Here is a 21,424-nt window from a genome sequence, read left to right on the forward strand (position 1 = left end):
ATATTTAATTGAGCAGACCCCTACTGTGCCCACCATGCCCAAGCATACCAGAAAGGCAGAAACAATTGGAGATAATTACTAGCAGTAGCAAATTATGATGCTTGGAAGAACTGTAGGAACAAATCAGCATCCCGGGAGGAGGGGGAGATGTGTCATTCAAGTGTAGAAATTTACCGAAATAAAAGTAACTTAAATAAGTTGTGACTGCTTTAAGATTTATATATCAATTTGCTTTGGAACCAGACTTGAAATAGCTGAGTAGAACAATGAGACCAATTAAAGAAAAGCTTAAATCAAGAGCGGTTTTTTAAAAAGTATTTCTAATAGTTCAGAACACCAGTATCTCCATGTTGGGTCTTGGATTCTGTATTCACCATCTTGCACGTTTTGAAACCCACCCACCCATGGATGTTGCTGGTTCAATGCTCCTGGCTGCTGCTCTTGCAGAATATTCTCTGTATGGATAGATCACTCTCCTAAGCCGATTACAGCCTGCATAAGCCAGCCCCAATTCCTTTTAATTTGGTCTTCAGTTTCATAAGAAGTAGAGAAGATTTTGAGTCACACTGTATACTATAGAGCCAAAACAAATGGCAGTGGCATCTTTTTAATTTAATTTGGAATTAGCTTGCTTTAGTATTAATATTTATTTGCTGGAAAGTTAATAATTTGAAAGACTGACTAGCTTTAAAACTGGCATATCACAATATTATAGATAATAGCTGAAAGTGGGTATTCCCTTTTCCCATTATAGAATAGAATAGAATAGAATAGAATAGAATAGAATAGAATAGAATAGAATAGAATAGAATAGAATAGAATTCTTTATTGGCCAAGTGTGATTGGGCACACAAGGAATTTGTCTTTGGTGTATATGCTCTCAGTATATGGTGTATATGCTCTCAGGAGAATAAAATACATTCATCAAGAATAAAAAGATACAACACTTAGTGAGAGTCAAGGTTACTAATAAGCTAGGAAACAAGTAAAAACAATATAAATTGAAAGATACAAGCTCATGGTTATAGTAATAAATGGGAAGAGATAAATACTAGTAAGGAAGAGAAGAATAATAGTAATACAGTCTTAGTAAATTTAGTAAATATCCAACAGCTAATATCCAATAATATAATATCCAATACCCTTCAACAGGGTATTTCTAGGAATAATTTTTCTTTCTTACAAAGTGGTGCCAAGAATCCTTCTGGTTACTTTTATTTGTGCATTTCTGAATGATGTTAAGGAAAAGCAGCTATATGACTCCATCAATGGAAGCCCCTCATTTTCCAGAGCCCTCATTTGCATTGAGATTCTCCATAGACAGAGGACACCCTGCATGACAGTCGTTCTCCATTATAGCAAAGGCAACACCTTCTATTCACAGTTACTTAATTAAAATGGATTAATTTATAAGCTAAAAAGAGTAAAACTGGTGAAATTAAGAATAGGAGAAAGAGTAAGCAAGATGATGCAAGAGAACAAAAAAAATGCTTTTAATTTGAATCAGTGATCAGTTTATTTAATAAAGCAGATTCCAAAGCAATGCAACTCCGTCTCTGATTAATAAAAAGCCATTTAAATCTTTATATAGATGTAAGACTGGATCCATATTCACCAACAGGCATACACACTGTCCCTATAGAAACCCATGTACATTCACCAGAAACTCACCAGATACTCCAATGTCTGAAAGCACAGCTTTCTTGCGATCCTTGACGCTGCTTATCTGTGGGAAGTAGACATCTAGGGCTAAGTAAAGAAGGCAAGTGAGGAATGCAAGGACTCCCACGGTGATACCATAGTTGCAGGCATTCTGGTTGCGATTGTAGATGCAGAACTGTTCTGGTGTGTTGGGTTGGTTGAAATAGCCTTCATTCACAATGCAGCCAAATACAACAATGGAAAAAAGCTGGGATACAGAAAAGTGAGAAAAAAATTAAAAGCATTTATTATACAAATATAAAATTCACATGAGGCAGTCTGGTTATGGATCATCAGGTTGGTGTTGACACTTAGCAACTAGATCAAAAGAGCAGCCATAAGAACTCTAGATCTAGTGATTTATATTATCACAACCCATCCATCCATTTAAGCTTTCATATAACAGAATAACAGAGTTGGAAGGGACCTTGGAGTTCTTCTAGTCCAACCCCCCTGCTCAAGCTATGCCATTTTAGACCAGTGGCTTTTCAGTCTCTTCCTGAAAGCTTCCAGTAATGAAGCATCCACAACTTCTGAAGACAAGCTGGACATTTCTCCTTAGTGCTTAGTTCTCTCTTTCATTAGTTCCCTTCTCTCCTTCATTAGTTCCCATCCATTACTTCTTGTCTTGCCTTCTGGTTTTTTGGAAGATACTACCTCTTCTTTGTGGCAGCCCCTCAAATATTAGAACACTGCTATCATGTCACCCCTAGTCCTTCTTTTCACTAGCCTAGACAACCCAATTCCTACAACCGTTCTTCATATGTTTTAGGCTAGCCTCCACCCCCCTTATCATCTTTGTTGCTCTTTTCTGCATTCTTTCCAGAGTCTCAACATCTTTTTTATAATTTGGTGATCAAAATTGGGTGCAGTATTCTAAGCGTGGTCTTACTAAGGCTTTATAAAGACCATACTTAGAATATTGTATATGTATACCATTTTTAAAATTCCTTATTTTTTTCAAATCAAGAAAAAATACATGAATAACATTCAGAAGTTATATTCCATCATTAGCATTTTTGACTTTCATTTACTTGTTCAATTATACTTCTGTTTCGTTGTTCATTCATTAATTCATTTCTTCAGACTTCTTTATCTTTTTCCTGTTTTTCCCAATGTATTTATTGCAGCTACATAATATTTACATAATACCAAGATAGTCATAAAATAAGAACCAGCTAAAGGTAGAGTTCAAATCTATTCTTCAGAATGATTCAGGTAATTTCATTACCTACCCCTTTCTGATTTCCTTATCCTCTGCTCTATCACAATAGTTTTTCATGCTCTAAACACAAGAATGTATAAATCATTTGGTAAACATACTGATATAGCAAAAGAAAATCAGAGATCACTAAGAAGGGAGAAATATGTTTCCAAAATACACTGTAAGATATCCCAAAGGTGACTTTTCAAGAACCATGACCTGGATGACTGAGAATCTCCATAGACACACTGTAAGATAATGCCATTCAGACCTCTGCATTCAACTGCAGAATTTAACCTTGCACACAGATCTACCAAGCAGCATACCTAAAGGGCAGCAAGTTTTGAAAGCCTGTTCATTTTCCAAATATCCTGTAGTTGTTCTTGCGGGATAAAATTATATTAATCAAGAGTTGCAAATATTTCCCATTTGAAAACTAACGTATTATACCTTAGTTAAATCTGCATGATGGTTTCCTTAGTTTTTCTTTCTGAGTGGAAGCTAATGTTTTCAAAAGTAATCATCATCCTCAATCATCCATCTCTACTTTAATCAGATATTTATTTATGTGCAAATTCATTATTTTGCTTTTTTTAATCGGATAGGTCAAGGTGACCTCCAGGAATATGTCAATAACATATAACATAGGCATAGTTGCATTGGCAGTATATTTACACTTTATAAGATTTTTAAAATCTATTTTTGTGGTTTGCTGTGAACCACCCAAAGTTATGCATTCAAGATGAGTAGTCACATAATTTTTCTAAATAATATATTCTAATAGCTGTACATTTAAAATATTTAAAAACAAAATGGAAAGTAAAACTGTAACAAGTATATTTTAAGCCCTCTCCTAAGTTGTACTGTATTTAGGAACTTTAGTTCCTATAACAATTAATTTCACAGAGTAACAGAAAACAACCAATCAATTTATGTAAATCACAGGTGTCAAACTCCCTGCATCACGTTGCCATCACGTGACATTTCACGACATTTTTCCCCTTCACGGAGCTGGGGTGGGTGTGGCCTGCGCGTGAGGTATCCGGCCCGTGGGCCGCCAGTTTGACACCCTGCATGTAGATATTAAACACATTTGTGCTGATATTTGACCTATTAAGGGCCTGGCCTAATATTGAAAGGCAAAATGAACATAAGCAGGTAGTCTGCAGACAATTTGGCCTATACCACATAATGTTTATGCTCTATAGTGACTACCATGAATAAGGGTCACCTCAGAAATGGTGCATGGCAGTTTATTTATAATTCCTTTATTATTTTTATTTAAAATATTTTAAAATAAACTGTTATGGTATAAAAGATGATGATACGTAAGTTTAAAGTGATATCAATATTTTTAAAAGATTTAAAACATGCTGGAAGTCACACAGGTTAAACAGACCAAGGTTGAGAAATACTTCATTAGACAACCTCTAACCATGGAGCACTCATTAAAAACATCAGTATACTTTTTCTTTTGAACCACTTCCATACTAAATTCTTAATAATAAAACTAAAAGAAGTCTAACTCATAGTTTAGGGACAATAAAGAGCCTTATTAGCTGTGGATGAAAACAATCCCAGTTAAGGTGTGATGAGGAAGCTTCTGAAAAATTTCATGTACTTATCAGCATGTGCCACAATTTAGGACCATTTCTTTAAACCCAGGACTTGATTACATTTCCATCTGAAATAAATTGTATAGCATGTAGATAGAGATTGATAGCAGAAAAATTGGAATTAACAGCTGTTTTATAATGTTTCAGGTCACTTCTATTTATAGTTATAGAGGACGGACAGACAAACATATGGCTGTAGGCAAAGCATTTCCAAGAAAATGAAGAAAGAATGATAGAGAGCGCAAGGCACAGAGACCTGATAGACACTAGATTAAACACTAAAAATATTTCTCAGAACTCCTGTGATTTTAAAGCTTCACTTGTTATTTTCACTGGAAATTTTCTCCATAAAGTCAGTCAAAGACTACCCTCATCTCCCTTATTCCCAATGTAGCAAAATAAATTGAGTAGATAGCTTACACAATAGATCTCTTGACTGCCATGTGATGCCTGCAGCATGATACTCATTTCCAGTGGTCTATTAAGCTCTCTTAAGTATCATGTGATGTGCTGGCATCTCAGGCCCCAGATACCTCTTGAGCATCAGACAACGAAAGCTGCCATTCTCCTTAACCAGTGTATTATTTAATTTTTGAAACCACCCACTGTGCCTTGAATTCTTTTTATTTCTAGCATTTTGCTCATTATGAATCCTTCCCCGCCCAGAAATGCTGCAGCTAAACCATCAAATTTCTCACCAGGTTTATAACAGAATTGATCTCGGAAAAGAATAAAGCAGTTTTTTTCTATACATTTGAGGAACAATTGCAAGCAAAAACAGCTGAGGGACTTCCTCTTTAACTCTATTAACCCTTATCTGGCACCAAAATAGTGCTAACCGTTAGTTGAGTAGATTCCTCTTCACAGACAGGCATGAGCCATACTTCAGTTTAATTGGAACTTCATGTGTGGTCCTGATCTTTTGCACTTGCCATTCAATGATTGACTTAAAACTGTGGCAAAAAAAGATTATAAAATCGAATGTGCTTAACAACCACCTTGCTTAGCAACAGAATTCTGGTCCCAATTATTGTCGTAAGTTGAGACTACCTATAATTGAAGGAATCTCTTTCCATTTGGACTTGCAACTTCACCTTTTTTGTGAGAGGCAGTTATTCAAACAAAGCACAAATGATTCTGAGTCTTTTTCATATGAGACCTATTCATTAAAAATGTTTAGAATATCTTACACCGCTTCTGAATTTAATAAAAGCAACCTTCTGCATGCCCATTAATAAATAGATCCTATTCACAATGGACTAAATCCTAGATAAGTATAGACAGAACTACTGCCTAGGAAGGTCAAGATGAATCATGTTGTTGACACTTTTCACTTTTAATATTGTCTGTAACTTGAAATAATAAGTGGTACTTTGCTGTCATATATTTATATTTTACATGCTGTCAGCTGCCAGCTACATTCTTTTTTAAAATTTCAGTTTCATACAACATGCAATTCTCATGCTTTTCTACAGAAATGCTTTCTCTGCCATTCCTGAAAATAAATTCAGTGCATGCCTATTTGCTTGAAAATTGATGCCTCTGTATTACTACTATATTCAGTTCTGCACAATTTAACATGTAGCTTGGATATCTCACACATATCATGTTTCAATGCTTTTAAATAAGAGATAGACTTTCTCCACGCTTTGCTTATATCGTGGCTTGACTATTGCATTTCACTTAACCTGGGACTGCCCTAAAAAGTGTCCAAAAATTGCAGTTGGTGCAAAACATGACAGCAGAAAATACAAGGATCTTACAATATTTGTACAAAAAGGGCTTTACTGGTTGCCTTTTATCTACTAGGCATAATTTAAGGTGTTGCTGATTACAGCTTAAAGCCTAACTAAGGTATCAGCCTTACCTGACCATGCTTCTAGGTGCTCGCCTATTTTATATATAGGACCTTCTCCTGTATGATGCTCTACCTTTACATTTCACATTTTCATTTAATGATTTGGATGTCAGGCAATCGATCAATCAGTTCTTTATTATGGTCACAGAGCAGCATGAATAATTTGGATAAGAAGTGGATGGAATGCTTATTGAAGTTGCATTTTATTCAAAATTAGATAGGATAATTTTTATTCCAGAAGATAAAACTCAAAGCAATCACTATACAGATATAGGGATACATGTTTAGGTACTTAAGAAAAATATTTTAGAAGAGTAGCTTGCAATCTGAATACGATCCAGCAGTGTGAAATGACTGTAAAACAAACAAATGCAATTTTAGCTTACATCAATAGAAGTATAATTTCCAAATTAGGAGTATTTGTTCTATTTTATTATGCACTGATCAGATTCTATCTTGCCTGGTTCTTGGATCTACACTTTTAAAAGTATATATAGAGAAATTGGAAAAGATTCACAAAAGAGCAATGTACATGATCAAAAGATTAGAAACTAAGGCCCTTGAAAGAAAATTGAAGGGACTGAACTGTTTAACTGTGAGAAAAGACAATTGAAGGGCATATAAAGGCATTCTTCAAATATCTGAAAGGATATAATTTAAGAGATTAGGACTTTTTTTTTCTTATTCCAGAAGTCAGGACACAAAGTAAAAGTGACAGGAATGTAGATTCAAACCAAATGTTGGAAAACCCTTCCTAACAAACAAACAAAAAGTCAGTTACCCAGAGAATTCATGAATTTCTCTTTACTGCATGTTTTCATCTGTTCAGACTTTGCTGTAATTTGGATTCTTGCAACTGAGCAGGGAATTGAATTTAGTAGATTAAACAGCCCTTTCCTACTTCCTGCTTCTATGAAATCCTGTTCTGCAAATCTTTGACAAACAGAACTTTCTTTTACATTTTTAATCATCATGTAATCACCGCGCTCTCTCCCCCCCGCCACTCATTTTCCTACTCTCACATGCCCCAATTCCTGTCTAAGAACTTTTAAATAAGAATTCTCAAGGAAAGTGCTTTCATAAAATGTACAATATATGCATGACAGACAGTATAGTTTACCTAGTACTCATGGGAAAAAAAGACAAAAAGTAAAGCTGGTGGGTGGCATGTCAGGATAGGTTGCCAACCTTCTCCCTCCCAATACATTCCTTTGTCTTAACAGCAGCATGACAGACATTTATTTGACATATAAATTGTTTTTGGCAATAGGGAGAGGGGAAAAAAACTCATTGTGTAGTGTGCCAATAATCAGTTGAATTTCTTCATGCCACAAGATGTTGAAGAGAAATTTCTACTGGAAGAAATGCTATCTAACTTACCTTTTGGAACCCAGTCCCTTTCTTCCCACAAAATGGGCATCTTCATTCATAAATACATACTGTTTTTAATGTATAAATAAATATTGGATTTAGATGAATGCTGTGATATTGTTTTCATTATTTTTTTAAAAAAATATTTTTATTAGCAGTTTTGAAGGCTTTTTTTTAACACAGCTGGTTTCTAATAGAAAACATATAGAGAAATAAATGTGCACAGATTTAACCTCTGGTAACTTTAATCCACGCAAAGGTCAATTACAGTGAAGGAAACTCCACTCTCTTTCCAGTATCTTGCATTTAAATACTAATCTAAAGAGAAATATTTTATATGGCTGTGAAACAATTTGGAATTGATTCCTAAAAGGTACTTCCAAGTATGCAGTAGCATCTGCCTGGGAAAAAGGGACATCTTTTCCTGGGGTCTCACGGCATTTGCAGAGGACAAACACAAGAACTGGATGATAAAGGTGCTTAAAAAGTTGCAGACTACCTTCACTTTCTAAATGGAAGATGAACAGCTCTCCAGGGAATCTAGGAAACCTGAACATGCCACAGACATATCTTATTACAGCAAACATTTAATATGCATCTCTCAAAGAATCCAAGCAATAGGCTGCATTCCACACTCACCTAAATACTGTAGATTGAAGATCTGGAAAAGAGGACTGTCATTTTCCAAAACTATAACTACTGTTATTCTATTTCAGAGATTAAGTGAACAAAGTAGTGATTGTATACAAAAATAGTTCAGATGATTCTAATTTTTAGTTGTGGTTCAGCCTAAATTTAGTTCCAATACTCAAATTGATCTGAAATAATAAAAAACAGGCTTTGCTGTCCCCTGAAGATATGAACAGTACTAGAGTTTTGTCTCTTATGGCATCTCTTTACAAGTATACTACTAATTTAAAAATAAAAGTTGACGAATACTGTGTAGTAGCATAGGATTATGCCCATAGGATGAAAGGTTGAAGTCCCCACTTCCTTCCCTGAAGTCCTCTGAAATGTCCCCCTCCCTCCCTCCCACTGCTATGGTACATTTTGTAGGTTGTGTTGCCATCACCAATCTGTCAGAGAGGGTCCTTTTACTTGATATCCTTTTTCCCAACCCCAGTGTGTTGTGGGACAGAGAAGAATCTCACGACTGCTTTATAGTATTTACAGCAAAATAATAACAGTAATACATTTTGTAGTTCCAATTCTTGGCCTTAGATCTTTCAGAGCACATGACTAGGGAGATCAAGCTGTTACTGCTCTATTAGGATATTAAAAATCATGCAAAGATAATTAAAAAGAACACCAACATTCTTTTGGCGTTTAAGGAGTGAAGCTTTAAAACATTCAGGGATAAAACTCATAGAATTATAGAACTGCTAAAGCAGCATCTTCGAGAAGCCCCCATCTCCTCGGGTGAAAAATGCACAGAAAAAGTTTAAAATTTGAAGATTCTGAACAAAATCTAAGACAGCATTGATTTGCTAATAATCAAGAAAGCCTTGTTACCCATAGAATCCAATGATAGAAAGCTCATACAAACACTGGGCTTTCAGAGATTTTTTAAAAATACATATTATATCATAATCAGAATATTAGAGTAAATAAAGCAGACTAAGTTATATACAGCAAAGTTTTCTTAAACCTTAACAGAGACTTCTAGCAAAAGGTATTTATGAGTTCCTTAGAGAGAGTGAATTCTTGGGAACATAGGATCTATTTTGCCTCCTAAGGTTTTCTCAGTTTCTCATATATTTGCAACCTTTTTACAGAGACTTCTATTCATTGTCTATAACAGATTAATAGAGTTGGAAGGGGCCTGGTAAATCATCTGGCCCAGCCGCCCATCCAAGCAAGAGACCCTACACCATTTCTGACAAATGGCAGTCCAATCTCTTCTTGAAAGCCTCCAGTGATGACGCTCCCAAACCTTCCGAAGGCAAGCTGTTCCATTCTCCAAAGTACATTTAAAATGAATGAGAAGGGGCCAAGGAGATCTCCATGGTTTATATGCAGGTTAAGTATTATTTTCTGCTCCATAACTAGAATGTAGCTATAAACCTCATGAATGATGAATACTGGTAGTGAATGTCATCTCAACATATACATGCTTGGAAGAGCCACTAATTTCGAGTAGGGTTTCTAAATGTGGCTTTCAGTTGGAATATAAGTCACAAAGGAACTGTTATCAATGATACTTCTTCACTAAAGCTTCCTAACAGCAACCTAACAGCATCTGATATTGTATCTGCAGAGATGAAAATTGAAAACCAACTATAACATTAGCCTGGCCAAATTCTGTTTATAGTTTGCAGAGCAAAAATCAGTTTTTAAACTTTTTCACACCATGAATAAAGCTGGCAATTTTGCAGATAATGTCATTATATTATATTTTTTGCTGCCTGTTCCTAGTTATGTTTACTAAACACACCTAAAGTGATCCTATCAAAATCAATGATGTTTTTAGCTACGGTACTTAATTTAGCACAACAGTGTTATTCCTATGGGACTAGTGTATGTTTCACAACTGAATAACTGGCAAAATTCCAACATCCCAGAAAAGCATTCTTGAATTTAAATTTGGTACATTGGTCTTCCAAAAAAGCCCTGCTGTACAGCAAACGTGTTGCCAGTTTAATACAGTTGTCAGTTTAGTACATACAACTTCAAGGTCCATCATCTAATAGGCCACATATAAGCCAGTTTTTAATCATCATCAGACTTAAAATTTTTATCCTCTATCTACTTATTACTACAATAATTGCATTCAAGATAATGAACTGCTCCGGAAAACTGACTAGGTTGTACTAACCAAGATTGTCTTCTTCTGCTTCATGCATTTAGTCCAAGTCCATCCGTTACTAATAGAATTTTAGGATATATTTTTCTGAAAGATTAAATAGGTAATCCCTCCCCAGCTCCACCTAAACTACCACCAAGGCAAAAAGGAATCCAAGTATTTGGCTCCTATCATTCTGTTAGGTTTGGCCTCATAGATGGAATGCTAGTTTCACATGGTTTCAGGCAACATTTTTTGTACTCTTGTTATAAATAAACTCATTCTCAGCACTCATTCATTTTAAATGCTTTAATTCACAACTCTAGAGATGTATGGAAATAAATAAAAGAATCTGCAAACTCTAGAAACAGTACACAGGTTACAAATTCTATGTAGCCCATCACTATTATAAAGCCTATTAAAAATATATAATAGGATTGATATTTTACACTTGATTTGTTCAACAATTCTGAATGGATAGCTCTCACCTGTTTTGGCCATGTAATGTTTACATCAGTATTTTTTCATAACATCAATATAATTCTAAAATGGGGTGGGAAGGTATAAATATCTGCTTGGAAGCAAGTTGCATGAAGCTTATTGAGACTTACTATTGGTAAATATGCTTAAATTTGCACTGATTATAAATTTGTGACAAGGAGCATGGTAGCTGAACTGGGTAGGGGAAAAATTATATTGCCACAAAAGAGAAAAGAAAATCCAAACAAGAAGGAAAAAAGTTGTGTTTCAGTAGCCATTTATTTAATTTGTTCCTTTAAGCTTGTGCTCCAATTTATGAAATGTTTGTCCTATGAGCATATAAATTGGATAAGCCCACAAACCCAGGAGGACTTCATCCCAAAAAAACACAGAGAGAATAGCCTGGAAATGTTACTGCTATTCTATAATTCACTTGTTTATCAAGTCAACAGAATTCTAACAAGAAATCAATACCTACAGTATCAAAATCACTTCCAAGGTCAAGGTACAATGTGCTGTTAATGAATCTGGGGAAATGTGGACACATCCAAGGGGGAAATTTAAAAAAGGATGCTAAGCATCTTTCTGCAGCTGGGAGTTCATTTCATGAAGAAGTCAGCAAGTAGCACTCTGGAACAGAAAGCAACATGCTGCAAAAATTCTTCTCCTTGATTTAGTGAAGTCCTGTAGTAATGAAGTCCTGTAGTAATTCTCTCTTTAAAGCAGAGAATGTTCTGTCCTAGATTCTCAAGAACCGAAACATCCATCTCAGGACACATCCTGTCAATTTTGTTAACTGTAATTGACCACTGCTGTGTTGTCACCTGGGCTGTCTGTCACTTTGCCTCATGCAGGTTTCAGGCTTTCATGCAACACAAGGTTCTTCCTATCACTTCATGAATTCCAGCAGCAGCTGGGAGCCAACTGCCTTCCTCCTTCTAATAGGAACAGTAAACATGCTGTACTGTAAAATCTCTCTGGATAAAGACATTCCTACTAGTCACATTAATTATCTATATAAATTTTCTAAGATTTCTTAAGCTTTTCATTCATAATCCCCCCCTTTCTTTCAGCACTTTCCATGGCTTCTGGAGAAATGAGTGGCAATCACTGACTTATTAAAATAAGTATTTAAAAAAAATACCTTCATTGAATGCATGAGGTGGGAAGTACTTATAGGTCCTCTAGTCCAGGGGTCTCCAACCTTGGCAACTTTTAAGACTTGTGGACCTCAACTCCCAGAGTTCCTCAGCCAGCTTTGCTGGCTGAGGAACTCTGGGAGTTTATTTATTTTATTTATTTATTATTCGAATTTATATACCGCCCTATCTCCCAAAGGACTCAGGGCGGTTCACAGGCATATAAAACATCAATATACAAATTAAAATAATCCTTAAAAAACTTATTATAGCGCCCGAATTATTAAAAATAGAAATATGAATATAAAATATAAATATTAAAATCAATTTAAAACCCCTCTAAATTTAAAATCTAAGCCAGTTGAAGTCCACAAGTCTTAAAGTTGCCAAGGTTGGAGACCCCTGATCTAGTCTAATCCCATAGACAGAGAAGGAATTAGGGGCAAATGTTTGAAAACATTTCCCCAAAGAAGACTTTAGTACTGATTAGGGCAAATCATAAATTCCATATAATGTTCAGCATGAACTGTTTTTCTTTAAATATCCAATTATTGCTCCTTGATGTGGTATTTAATATAGACTCATTCTTGTATTATGACAAGCTTTTAGATATTGTAGAACAGGGGTTTCATTGAGGGCCACATCACGGTTGTGTTTGACCTTGGGGGGCCATGGTGGGCATGGCCAGCTTGACGTCACTTTGTTGGAGGTGCCTGCGGAGGCCTGAGCGCTCTGCCAGCGAAAATGGGCTCTTGAGCTCCATTTCCAGCTGCGACGGCTTCCTGCAACCCTCTGCCAGAGAAAATGGAGCTCAGGAGGGCTGCCTGCAGAGATCAGGAGCCTATTTTCACTGGCAGATGCATCACAGGCCAGTCCTTTGATTTTCCCAGGGTGGCCCCACAGGCCAGATCTAAGCACCCTGCAAGCTGGATCTGGCCCCCGGGCCTTGAGTTTGACACCCCTGTTGTAGAACATTGTCATTTCTCCCGTAGTCGTCTTACTTGGAGCTTAAACACCCCTCAGTTCTCTGAGCTTACTCCAGCTTCCCCCGTGAGCCTTTTAAAATGTAGTACCCAGAACTGAACACAACACTCCAAGTGCAATCTACTCACTGCAGAGGACAGCAACTACTGTCTCCTGTGATGTAGATGCAATGCTAACATTAATGCAGACCAAGACTGCACTGGCCTTTTTCGCTGCTGCAGTCTTAAGCTATGGCTCATAATTAATAGCGGAAGAGAGGTTTTGTAGATGCCCCAGTCCTTGTTATTTATAGGAAACATGGGAAAACTCCCATAAAGAATGGATTAGATGGGAAACACACATAGTCCTCCTGAAGATCTGAATGGATGACAAGTAAAAGGTTATGCTTAAAATTTGTTTGTTTATTTATTTATATTCATTGGCTGCCCAACCCCAGTAGACTGGGTGGCATACAAAACAAAACAAAACACAAAACATTAAAAAAGGAAATACATTAAATCAACAGAATGCTAACAAAATCTACAAAACAAAACAAGGGTCATTAAACAATGAAAAACATCAACCCTTCACCTGAGACCAAAGCCAGGTTTCTATAGCTTTCTGGATTTTAGGAGAGAAGACCTTCCTCTCTTGGGGTGGGGGGAGATGTTGCTGTTCCAGAGGGTGAAGGCTGCAACAGACAAATCATGCTTCCTAGATCCCACAATGTGACAATGTTTAATGGAGGAGACCTGGAGCACATCCACTGTGGTGGAACATATTGAATAGGCAGAAACAATTGGAGATAAGTCGTCTCTCGGTTTTCCAGGCCCTAAGCTATATCTGTGTCAACCTCAGCTCAGTCTGCCTTCCTTGATCAGTTGGGGGAGGGGGAGGAAGCCATTCCATTTCTGTAATTTCTTCCTTGTCACTGTGTCCTCCTTTTCTCTCCTTGTGACAATCACAGGAGACAAAAGCTCTCTCTAGATTTCTGTTTGCAGTTTGCTCTCCTAATCTAAATGACCTTCTTGCAAACACTATAGGTGCACAGTAGCCATGGCAAAGTGTCACAAGATAGAATGACCTCCCCCTGATTCAGCTGTTCCAAAAGCGGGGGAAAACACATACAGGAAGGAATTCTTCTCCTTAGACTGACTGGCTATATCTCCATCACTTTCCCCATTACATTTGCAGGCTCTTACATAAAAATTGTGATAGATAGATAGATAGATAGATAGATAGATAGATAGATAGATAGATAGATAGATAGATAGATAGATAGATAGATAGATAGATAGATAGATGAATATTTAAATTGAAGCTAAGGGAACTGAGGATTTAGAGAGTTACACACATTTTCACCCCTCATATATTCCCCCTCCTCAGTTCCTTATCCCAATCCTCTCTGCAAATTTTGAAAAAGACAACAGGAAACTAAAACATTGAGGATGGCGTTCATAGAGGACATAAAATTCGCCATTATTCTCTTAATTCCCTCCCCAACTTTCTTTGTTCATAAGACAGCTATCTCTTTCTTATTTAAAACTTCTCTGTTTTCCTTATTTTGATCAAAATTAATAGTGGTGTCCACATGAAGGGTGGGGAAAACCAGTTAAATCACCTCTTTAAAAAAGTTTTTGAGAAAGGCAAAGGACAGATCCCAACATTCAAAAGAAATAAAAGTTTTGCCATTTTCTTTCCCACATACAAAATCATTAAGACCCATTTCTAGGCGATGGGAAGAAAGAGGGAGACCGAATCCTTGTGCTATTTTTCATCCTCCTTACCACTTGCTGCATAAACACATAGTATCCGTTTACATACATAGGACCCAGCCAAAACAACCCTTGCTAAGTAGGGGCTGCATCGCAGAACCGACCGAAAGCAGAAGAGGCAGCGGCCGAGCTGGAAAGCGATCCCGCCTCCCTGCCATCTTAAAGGTCATCAAGTGCCGTCTAATTCTGCCGCTCGCCCAAAGCCCAGCTCTCCTGTTTGCCCTGCAGGCTCTTCAAGAGGAAGGCGATCGAGCCCGGCCGTGGCCTTTGCAATCCATGCCAGCCCCACCGGGCATCCTTAATCGCCCCCATAACGTGCTTCGCGCCGCCCACATGAAAAAGGACACGGCTTCAAAAAAAGCCCAAGTGTCAATAGCTCCTGCTCGAGCGGCTCCCTCTTTAAAACCTTAAGGTCAGGTTTGCTTACATTTGCGCCCAGCCCGGCTCTTCGCAAACGAGCCATCTACGCCACATTTTGGAGGAGAATTTCTAAGCGTGCAGGTGGCTTTGAACGCGCTGGGCTTAATAAGCCCCATCGATCCGGAAAGCTCGGCCTTCCTTCATAACCTGACGGCCTCCAGGAGCGCCTCCTTACCCAAGAAACTATCCGGAGGATCGTGTGGGGTTGCCGGATGAAGGTCTGGGGGTCAAAGGCGCCTCCGGCTTTGCCAGCTCCATACGCGGCCGGTTCCATCCTCGGAAGCAGCCCGCTGGCAAGACCTGCCGAGCTGCCTTTCTCTCTGAGCTTATTTCCCTCGGCGAGCCAACTTTACCGCACCGGGGATGGATGCTCACGGAGAGGGCAGAAGGAACCAGGCTGCGCCGTCCAGCACCCGAGACCGCAGCCCGCAGAAAGAGGCAGCGGTGTCTGCGGAGGGGACGGCAAAGCCGCGTGCGATGTCGGGAGGTTCTGGTTGGGAGTGAGTTCTGCCTGACGGCCCCGCCCTCGCTTCTTGCTCCCGGCCTCGCTTGCCGTGCTGAACGCAGAGAAACTCGCGGGCGACAACTAAGGCCGGGGCGGGAAAGCAACCTACAGGCGGCACAGGGTTGCCAAAAGCAGCCGGGCGCGCTCCCGATCCGCAGCAGTCGAGGGGCGGCCGCGAGTCCTAGTGACGGCAGGCGCTTACGTCCACCCTCCATCCTAGCAACTTGGAGGGCGGGAGGGGAAGGGTGGGAAGGGCGCTGCGGAGCTCCGCTTCCCTCGGCCGTGAAGGCTTTTCCAGGGAATGCGGTCTTTCTTTAAACGAGGCGGTTTCGGATCCGGGAGACCCTATTTTAGGAACGAACTGCAGTCCTCCGAAACACTACATAGTTTACGTAACCCAGTGTACGCAGCGGCCGTTTTTTCCTGGATAGACGGGGAATAGGTCTGCTGCGCTGGTCTTCGTAAACAGGCGCTCTTCTTTTATCTTACCAAAACAAGATACAGAAGACATAAGACGTAGAGACCTCCTGGGTTAATATATATAGTGGGAGAGCTTGGGAGAAGTTGACAGGATGCCTTTTGTGTCACTTTAGATATTCCTAAGAAAGGTATCCAGTTGTAGCCTATGGACCAGGTCATGGTTGTTCCAAAGGTGCTTTTTCAAAAGGCAACTGTGCTTTCTTTATTTTTCCTTGGAAGATGTTTCTCTTCTCATCCAAGAAACTTCTTCAATTCAGAACTGAAGGAGTTTCTTGGATGAGAAGCTAAACATCTTGAAGGAAAAACAAAGAAAGGCCAGTTGCCTTTTGAAAAAGCACCTTTGGGGATATCCAGTTGTAGATTATATTTACTGTGAGAATTTTGGGAAGAATTGCCTCTTCATTTCTGTCAGCTCTTTACCTGATAATGAGATCCAAAATAATTCCTGCAGAATTCAGCGGGGCTTATTATGTGATAAGTCCCAAAAATTGCAGCGTTAAAAGAGATTTTTAACTCTTGCTACTTGCAGAATTCTTAGCACTCACTAAGACTAAGCAGTTGTCAGGAAAATAGCAGATACCTTTTACCAAACTTAAAATAATGGTATTAAAACTAATAAAATCATTTCTAGAAACATACTGCCTCTGAATATATTTGTTCATTTTCAACATTAGTGATGGTAGAGACTGGCCAATTTGTAACTATACGTAATAGCAGAACAGGCTGAACTTGGCTCAGCAGTGTTTTGCATAATTTTGTTTTCATCATTCAGTTCAGCAATTATTTGCTGAGGAATTAGAATGGCCCTGAAAAACCAGTTAGCCAATTGGTCATGCTGCATTAAACTGAAATGAGTTTATCTTTTACAATTAGAGATAAACAGTCTCTTTCCAATCTTCTAGAATCTTTAAAATAATGAGAATTTATATTAGCTAAAATTCTTTTGATACCTGAAATTTCAATAGCTCTGGAACAATCAGAAAAAAAAACATTTTTGTGCATGCTCTTGTTTTATAAAATAATCTCATTTCTGGAAAATCTTAAGTATTAGGGGAAAGGAAAAGATAAGTTATTGCGGATGACAATATGTGTCCTGTTTACTCACACTGAAGATATTCATCAGGATTGTTGGGAACAGCCATGAAAATGCAAATAAATGCCTGGTACACCTTTAGGTCATCAAAGTCCTGATGACTTTGGAATAGCACATTATCTAGATGATTTTTCATTAAAAACCAGATAATTTTTCCAGATAAAATTGCTGAGAAAGTTGCAAAACTTGCCAAGTTGCCAAAACTAAACAAAAGTCTGATTTGTCATCCAGTCACTGTTTAGTTTACAAAGCAATAGCAGTGTTAGAAAGTTGCAAGGAACAGTCCATCACTCTAACCTCATTCCAAAAATTAATGCACATATAGAACAACCTAAACCATGATTAGCTTTTTAAGCATAGTTTTATTTGATTATGAACTCTGTTAAATGTATTCTATAGTTATAGATATTTATAAGGGGGAAAGGTTGCTGCCTGTCAAACAGGACTGTTAATTTGTGCATGCTTTGCCCCTTTATTTTTCATTATAATTGCTTTTAATCACATCCGTACCAGGAAAACCTTTATCTGAGGCAATAGAAAGTGGCGCACTTATTCTTGATATGTCCTCCAATGTCAGCCATGCTGTAAGGCTGAGCCATACTCTGAAATATTTTCCTATTTAACAAATGGAGGCATTGATCCAAGTCTTATTAATACAAAGAGGTAAATAAGGAGTTAATTAAGATTTTTTCCAATGTAGGCATGTGCTGTGAATTTAACATTTAATTACAGAATCGGGACATTCAGGACTATGTTGTTAGGCTTACACAATAGAAATTAGCAATTGTGGATCAATGTATTCTTTTTTGAAATAATGCCCATTTATTTATTTACTGAGAGCATATGCACCAAGACAAATTCCTTGTGTGTCCAATCACACTTGGCCAATAAAAAATTCTATTCTATTCTATTCTATTCTTATATAGGAAAACCTGTTCACATAAATCATTTTGTAAGTCTCCAGAAAATAGTCTGATATCACTCATATTGAAAAGCCATAATTTAGTTCCTCGCTGTTTGTTCAGAAAGTACCAGTAGATTGGGTTCATAACATGTTAAATCTCTAAAACGCTACTGGGACTTTAGAATGTTTTTATTTTTTTTTATTGGCCAAGTGTGATTGGACACACAAGGAATTTGTCTTGGTGCATATGCTCTCAGTGTACATAAAAGAAAAGATACGTTCATCAAGGTACAACATTTACAACACAATTGATGGTCAGTATATCAATATAAATCATAAGGATTGCCAGCAACAAGTTATAGTCATACAGTCATAAGTGGAAAGAGATTGGTGATGGGAACTATGAAACGATTAATAGTAGTGCAGATTCAGTAAATAGTCTGACAGTGTTGAGGGAATTATTTGTTTAGCAGAGTGATGGACTTCGGGAAAAAACTGTTCTTGTGTCTAGTTGTTCTGGTGTGCAGTGCTCTATAGCGTTGTTTTGAGGGTAGGAGTTGAAACAGTTTATGTCCAGGATGCGAGGGATCTGCAAATATTTTCACGGCCCTCTTCTTGATTCGTGCAGTATACAGGTCCTCAATGGAAGGCAGGTTGGTAGCAATTATTTTTTCTGCAGTTCTAATTATCCTCTGAAGTCTGTGTTTTTCTTGTTGGGTTGCAGAACCGAACCAATATTATGCAATATGTACATTTTGCTAAATCCATGCTGTACATTCTGACCCAAAAAGGTTGCTGGCCTGCATACGGCAAATAAGAATATATTACACCGTATGTGAGTATTAATGAAAATAGCATTCTGAAACTTTGCCATGTACAGCAACAGATATCAAAATTGTGTTCATTATAAAGCAATGTTCCTCAGTTTAGTACCCTCCAAATGAATTGCACATCTTCCTGAATTTCCAGCCAACTTGTAGTATTATACTACAAAATATATAAATGCACTATAAGAATGTTGAGTAGTGGAATTGTGAACTTAGGCTGGGAAAAAAATGGTTGTGAAAATCCTAATAGTCTTTAATTACTTTATCACTAATTCTCTTCTCAATACCTGTTCAAGTTTACACCGATCTTCTTAGCCAGAATAATATGAAATGACTTATAGAAAAAAAATCTGTTTAAATCAATGAGTGACCTTTATACTAAATAACAATTAGGGATACTGCTAATAGATGCCACATCAGTTTTGTACACTGGATTTTATTATAAGGAAAATGTGATGATATGGAATACTTTACCTGACTCTGTGGTCTCTTCCCATAATCCTAAAAGCTTTAACCAAAACCTCTCTACTATTGACCTCACCCCATTCCTAAGAGGACCATAAGGGGTGTGCATAAGCGCACAAACGTGCCTACCGTTCCTGTCCTATTGTTTTTCTTTTCTTCTTCCTATATACATATATGCTTATACCTCCTTATATTTACTCATATATGTGTTTATATATTATATAATCTTTTTGTATGATACCTACATATATTATGACAAAATAAATAAAATAAATAAATAAATGATTTTGTAACAAATTTATTTTATAATGTAGGATGATACCCTGTTGCTGATTGCTTCATTCTAAACTTGATTCCCCCCCATTCTTTCTTGCACTCCTCTAAACTTAAAACAGGGTAAATACCCAGTTAGAATTTTAATCACATTTGTAAGTAACCTTACAAAAAAATATGAATTGTCAGTGGGGATTTGGAGGGTGGAAAAGCTGCATATAAGCTATGTTATAGGCTAGCACAGTTTATGAATCCTGTCAAGATCTATTTTTGTATGGCCAGTAAACTATGATTTGCTTAGCAATCCACACAACACAAGGTTCATACTTCATGCCAGCCAATACATCACACTATAAAAACTATCAAGCAATTCAAACAGTTCGAACAATACAGCAAACTGAAACAAAAAAAACCCACCCTTACATATTCATTTGTGTATTGTGAACTAGTTTTGCATGTAGATAATTCTTATTGAAAAATTAAATTACTCCATGTTAATATGCCAAGAATGGAAAACATCTAGAAGATTAATTCTTAAAGCACCACTTTTGCCTTCAGATCCCTCTTGAAAATTTTACATAGAAAAATCTGAAGTATAGTTATTTGTTCCTACCACGCTATATTAGCAAAATACATGAGGGATTTTTGCAGTTGTGTGCTAATAGCATGCATATATCCCCATATAACTGGGAACATCACAGTGCAAATGCCAAGGCAATGGTGTTAAAAAATGTCAGCATATAATAACCTTGACTTCTTTTATCTGATAATCTTTATAACACTGGAGAACATGGAAAGATAGAGTGCAATGAAGACCATGCAAGCCACCTTCATTCGCTTCACGGTTGTACCTGTTTTTTGCACTGAAGAAAACCCATTCTTCATTCTGTTGTTCTGGAACCTTTCATGCAGAGGAATATTGGTGGTATCTAAACCGTACTTGCCTGGTCCACTGACTATGTGCTCCGTGGCCACAACAAATTTTAGCACGTAAAAGTGCTGGGGTATGTCTTTAAGAATAGAAGTAGCAGGGCCCTTAAAACGGGCGCACAAGGGAACATGGATATGTGGAAGGACACAGGTAATATCACCTAAAATGTCCTCGTTGTGGGCTGAATGCTGAATGGGCTTGATGTAGTTAAAAAGTTGGGTCAGTGCATATTTCAATATTCCTATTGACAAGCAGGCAGCTTCCTGAACTCCATCCAAGAATCCCAGGAAGAGAGAGGTCACAATTTGTTTCATGACTGGTCGTAGCATTATCTGATAAAATTCGCTGTTTTCTTTGGGACAATTGTGCACAGAGTGGTAAAGTTGTCGTTCTGTAGATGAAGCACCTGGCAACATTCTTTGGTTCAGAAGTACAAACAGCAGTCCTAAAGTCCATTTGGCAGCATAATATTGAAAAGTATCGGCCCAATAAAAGCATAAGTTCTTTATTATTGCCTGGAAACACCACAAGATCCGGACTGTTGGGGCTAGCACATCTTTCCAGAACTTCCTAAGCAGAATGCAACGCACTGTGCTTGACATCTTTTGGCTGAAGTGACACAGAATGACAATCCCAG

General features: G+C 37.6%; 1 protein-coding gene across 3 annotated transcripts in view; it reads right to left on the bottom strand.

The window, feature by feature from the left end:
• SYNGR1 (synaptogyrin 1) overlaps positions 1-15,989 on the bottom strand; it is a 33,975-nt gene extending 17,986 nt beyond the window's left edge. The window contains exons 1-2 of one of the 3 annotated variants that reach the window (XR_009156097.1): positions 15,485-15,989; positions 1,672-1,909 (exon numbers count right to left, since the gene is read on the bottom strand). Coding sequence is in view for 2 of the 3 variants with exons in the window: in XM_058191012.1 (XP_058046995.1) it covers positions 1,672-1,909; positions 15,485-15,583 (337 nt within the window). In the remaining variant the exon portion in view is untranslated. The remainder of the gene's footprint in view (positions 1-1,671; positions 1,910-15,484) is intronic. The other 2 variants (XM_058191012.1, XM_058191013.1) reach the window with 2 other exon arrangements.
• Positions 15,990-21,424: the final 5,435 nt, after the last annotated feature.

This window comes from Ahaetulla prasina, chromosome 7, assembly GCF_028640845.1.
Source record: "Ahaetulla prasina isolate Xishuangbanna chromosome 7, ASM2864084v1, whole genome shotgun sequence".
NCBI classification, from domain to species: Eukaryota; Metazoa; Chordata; class Lepidosauria; order Squamata; family Colubridae; genus Ahaetulla; species Ahaetulla prasina.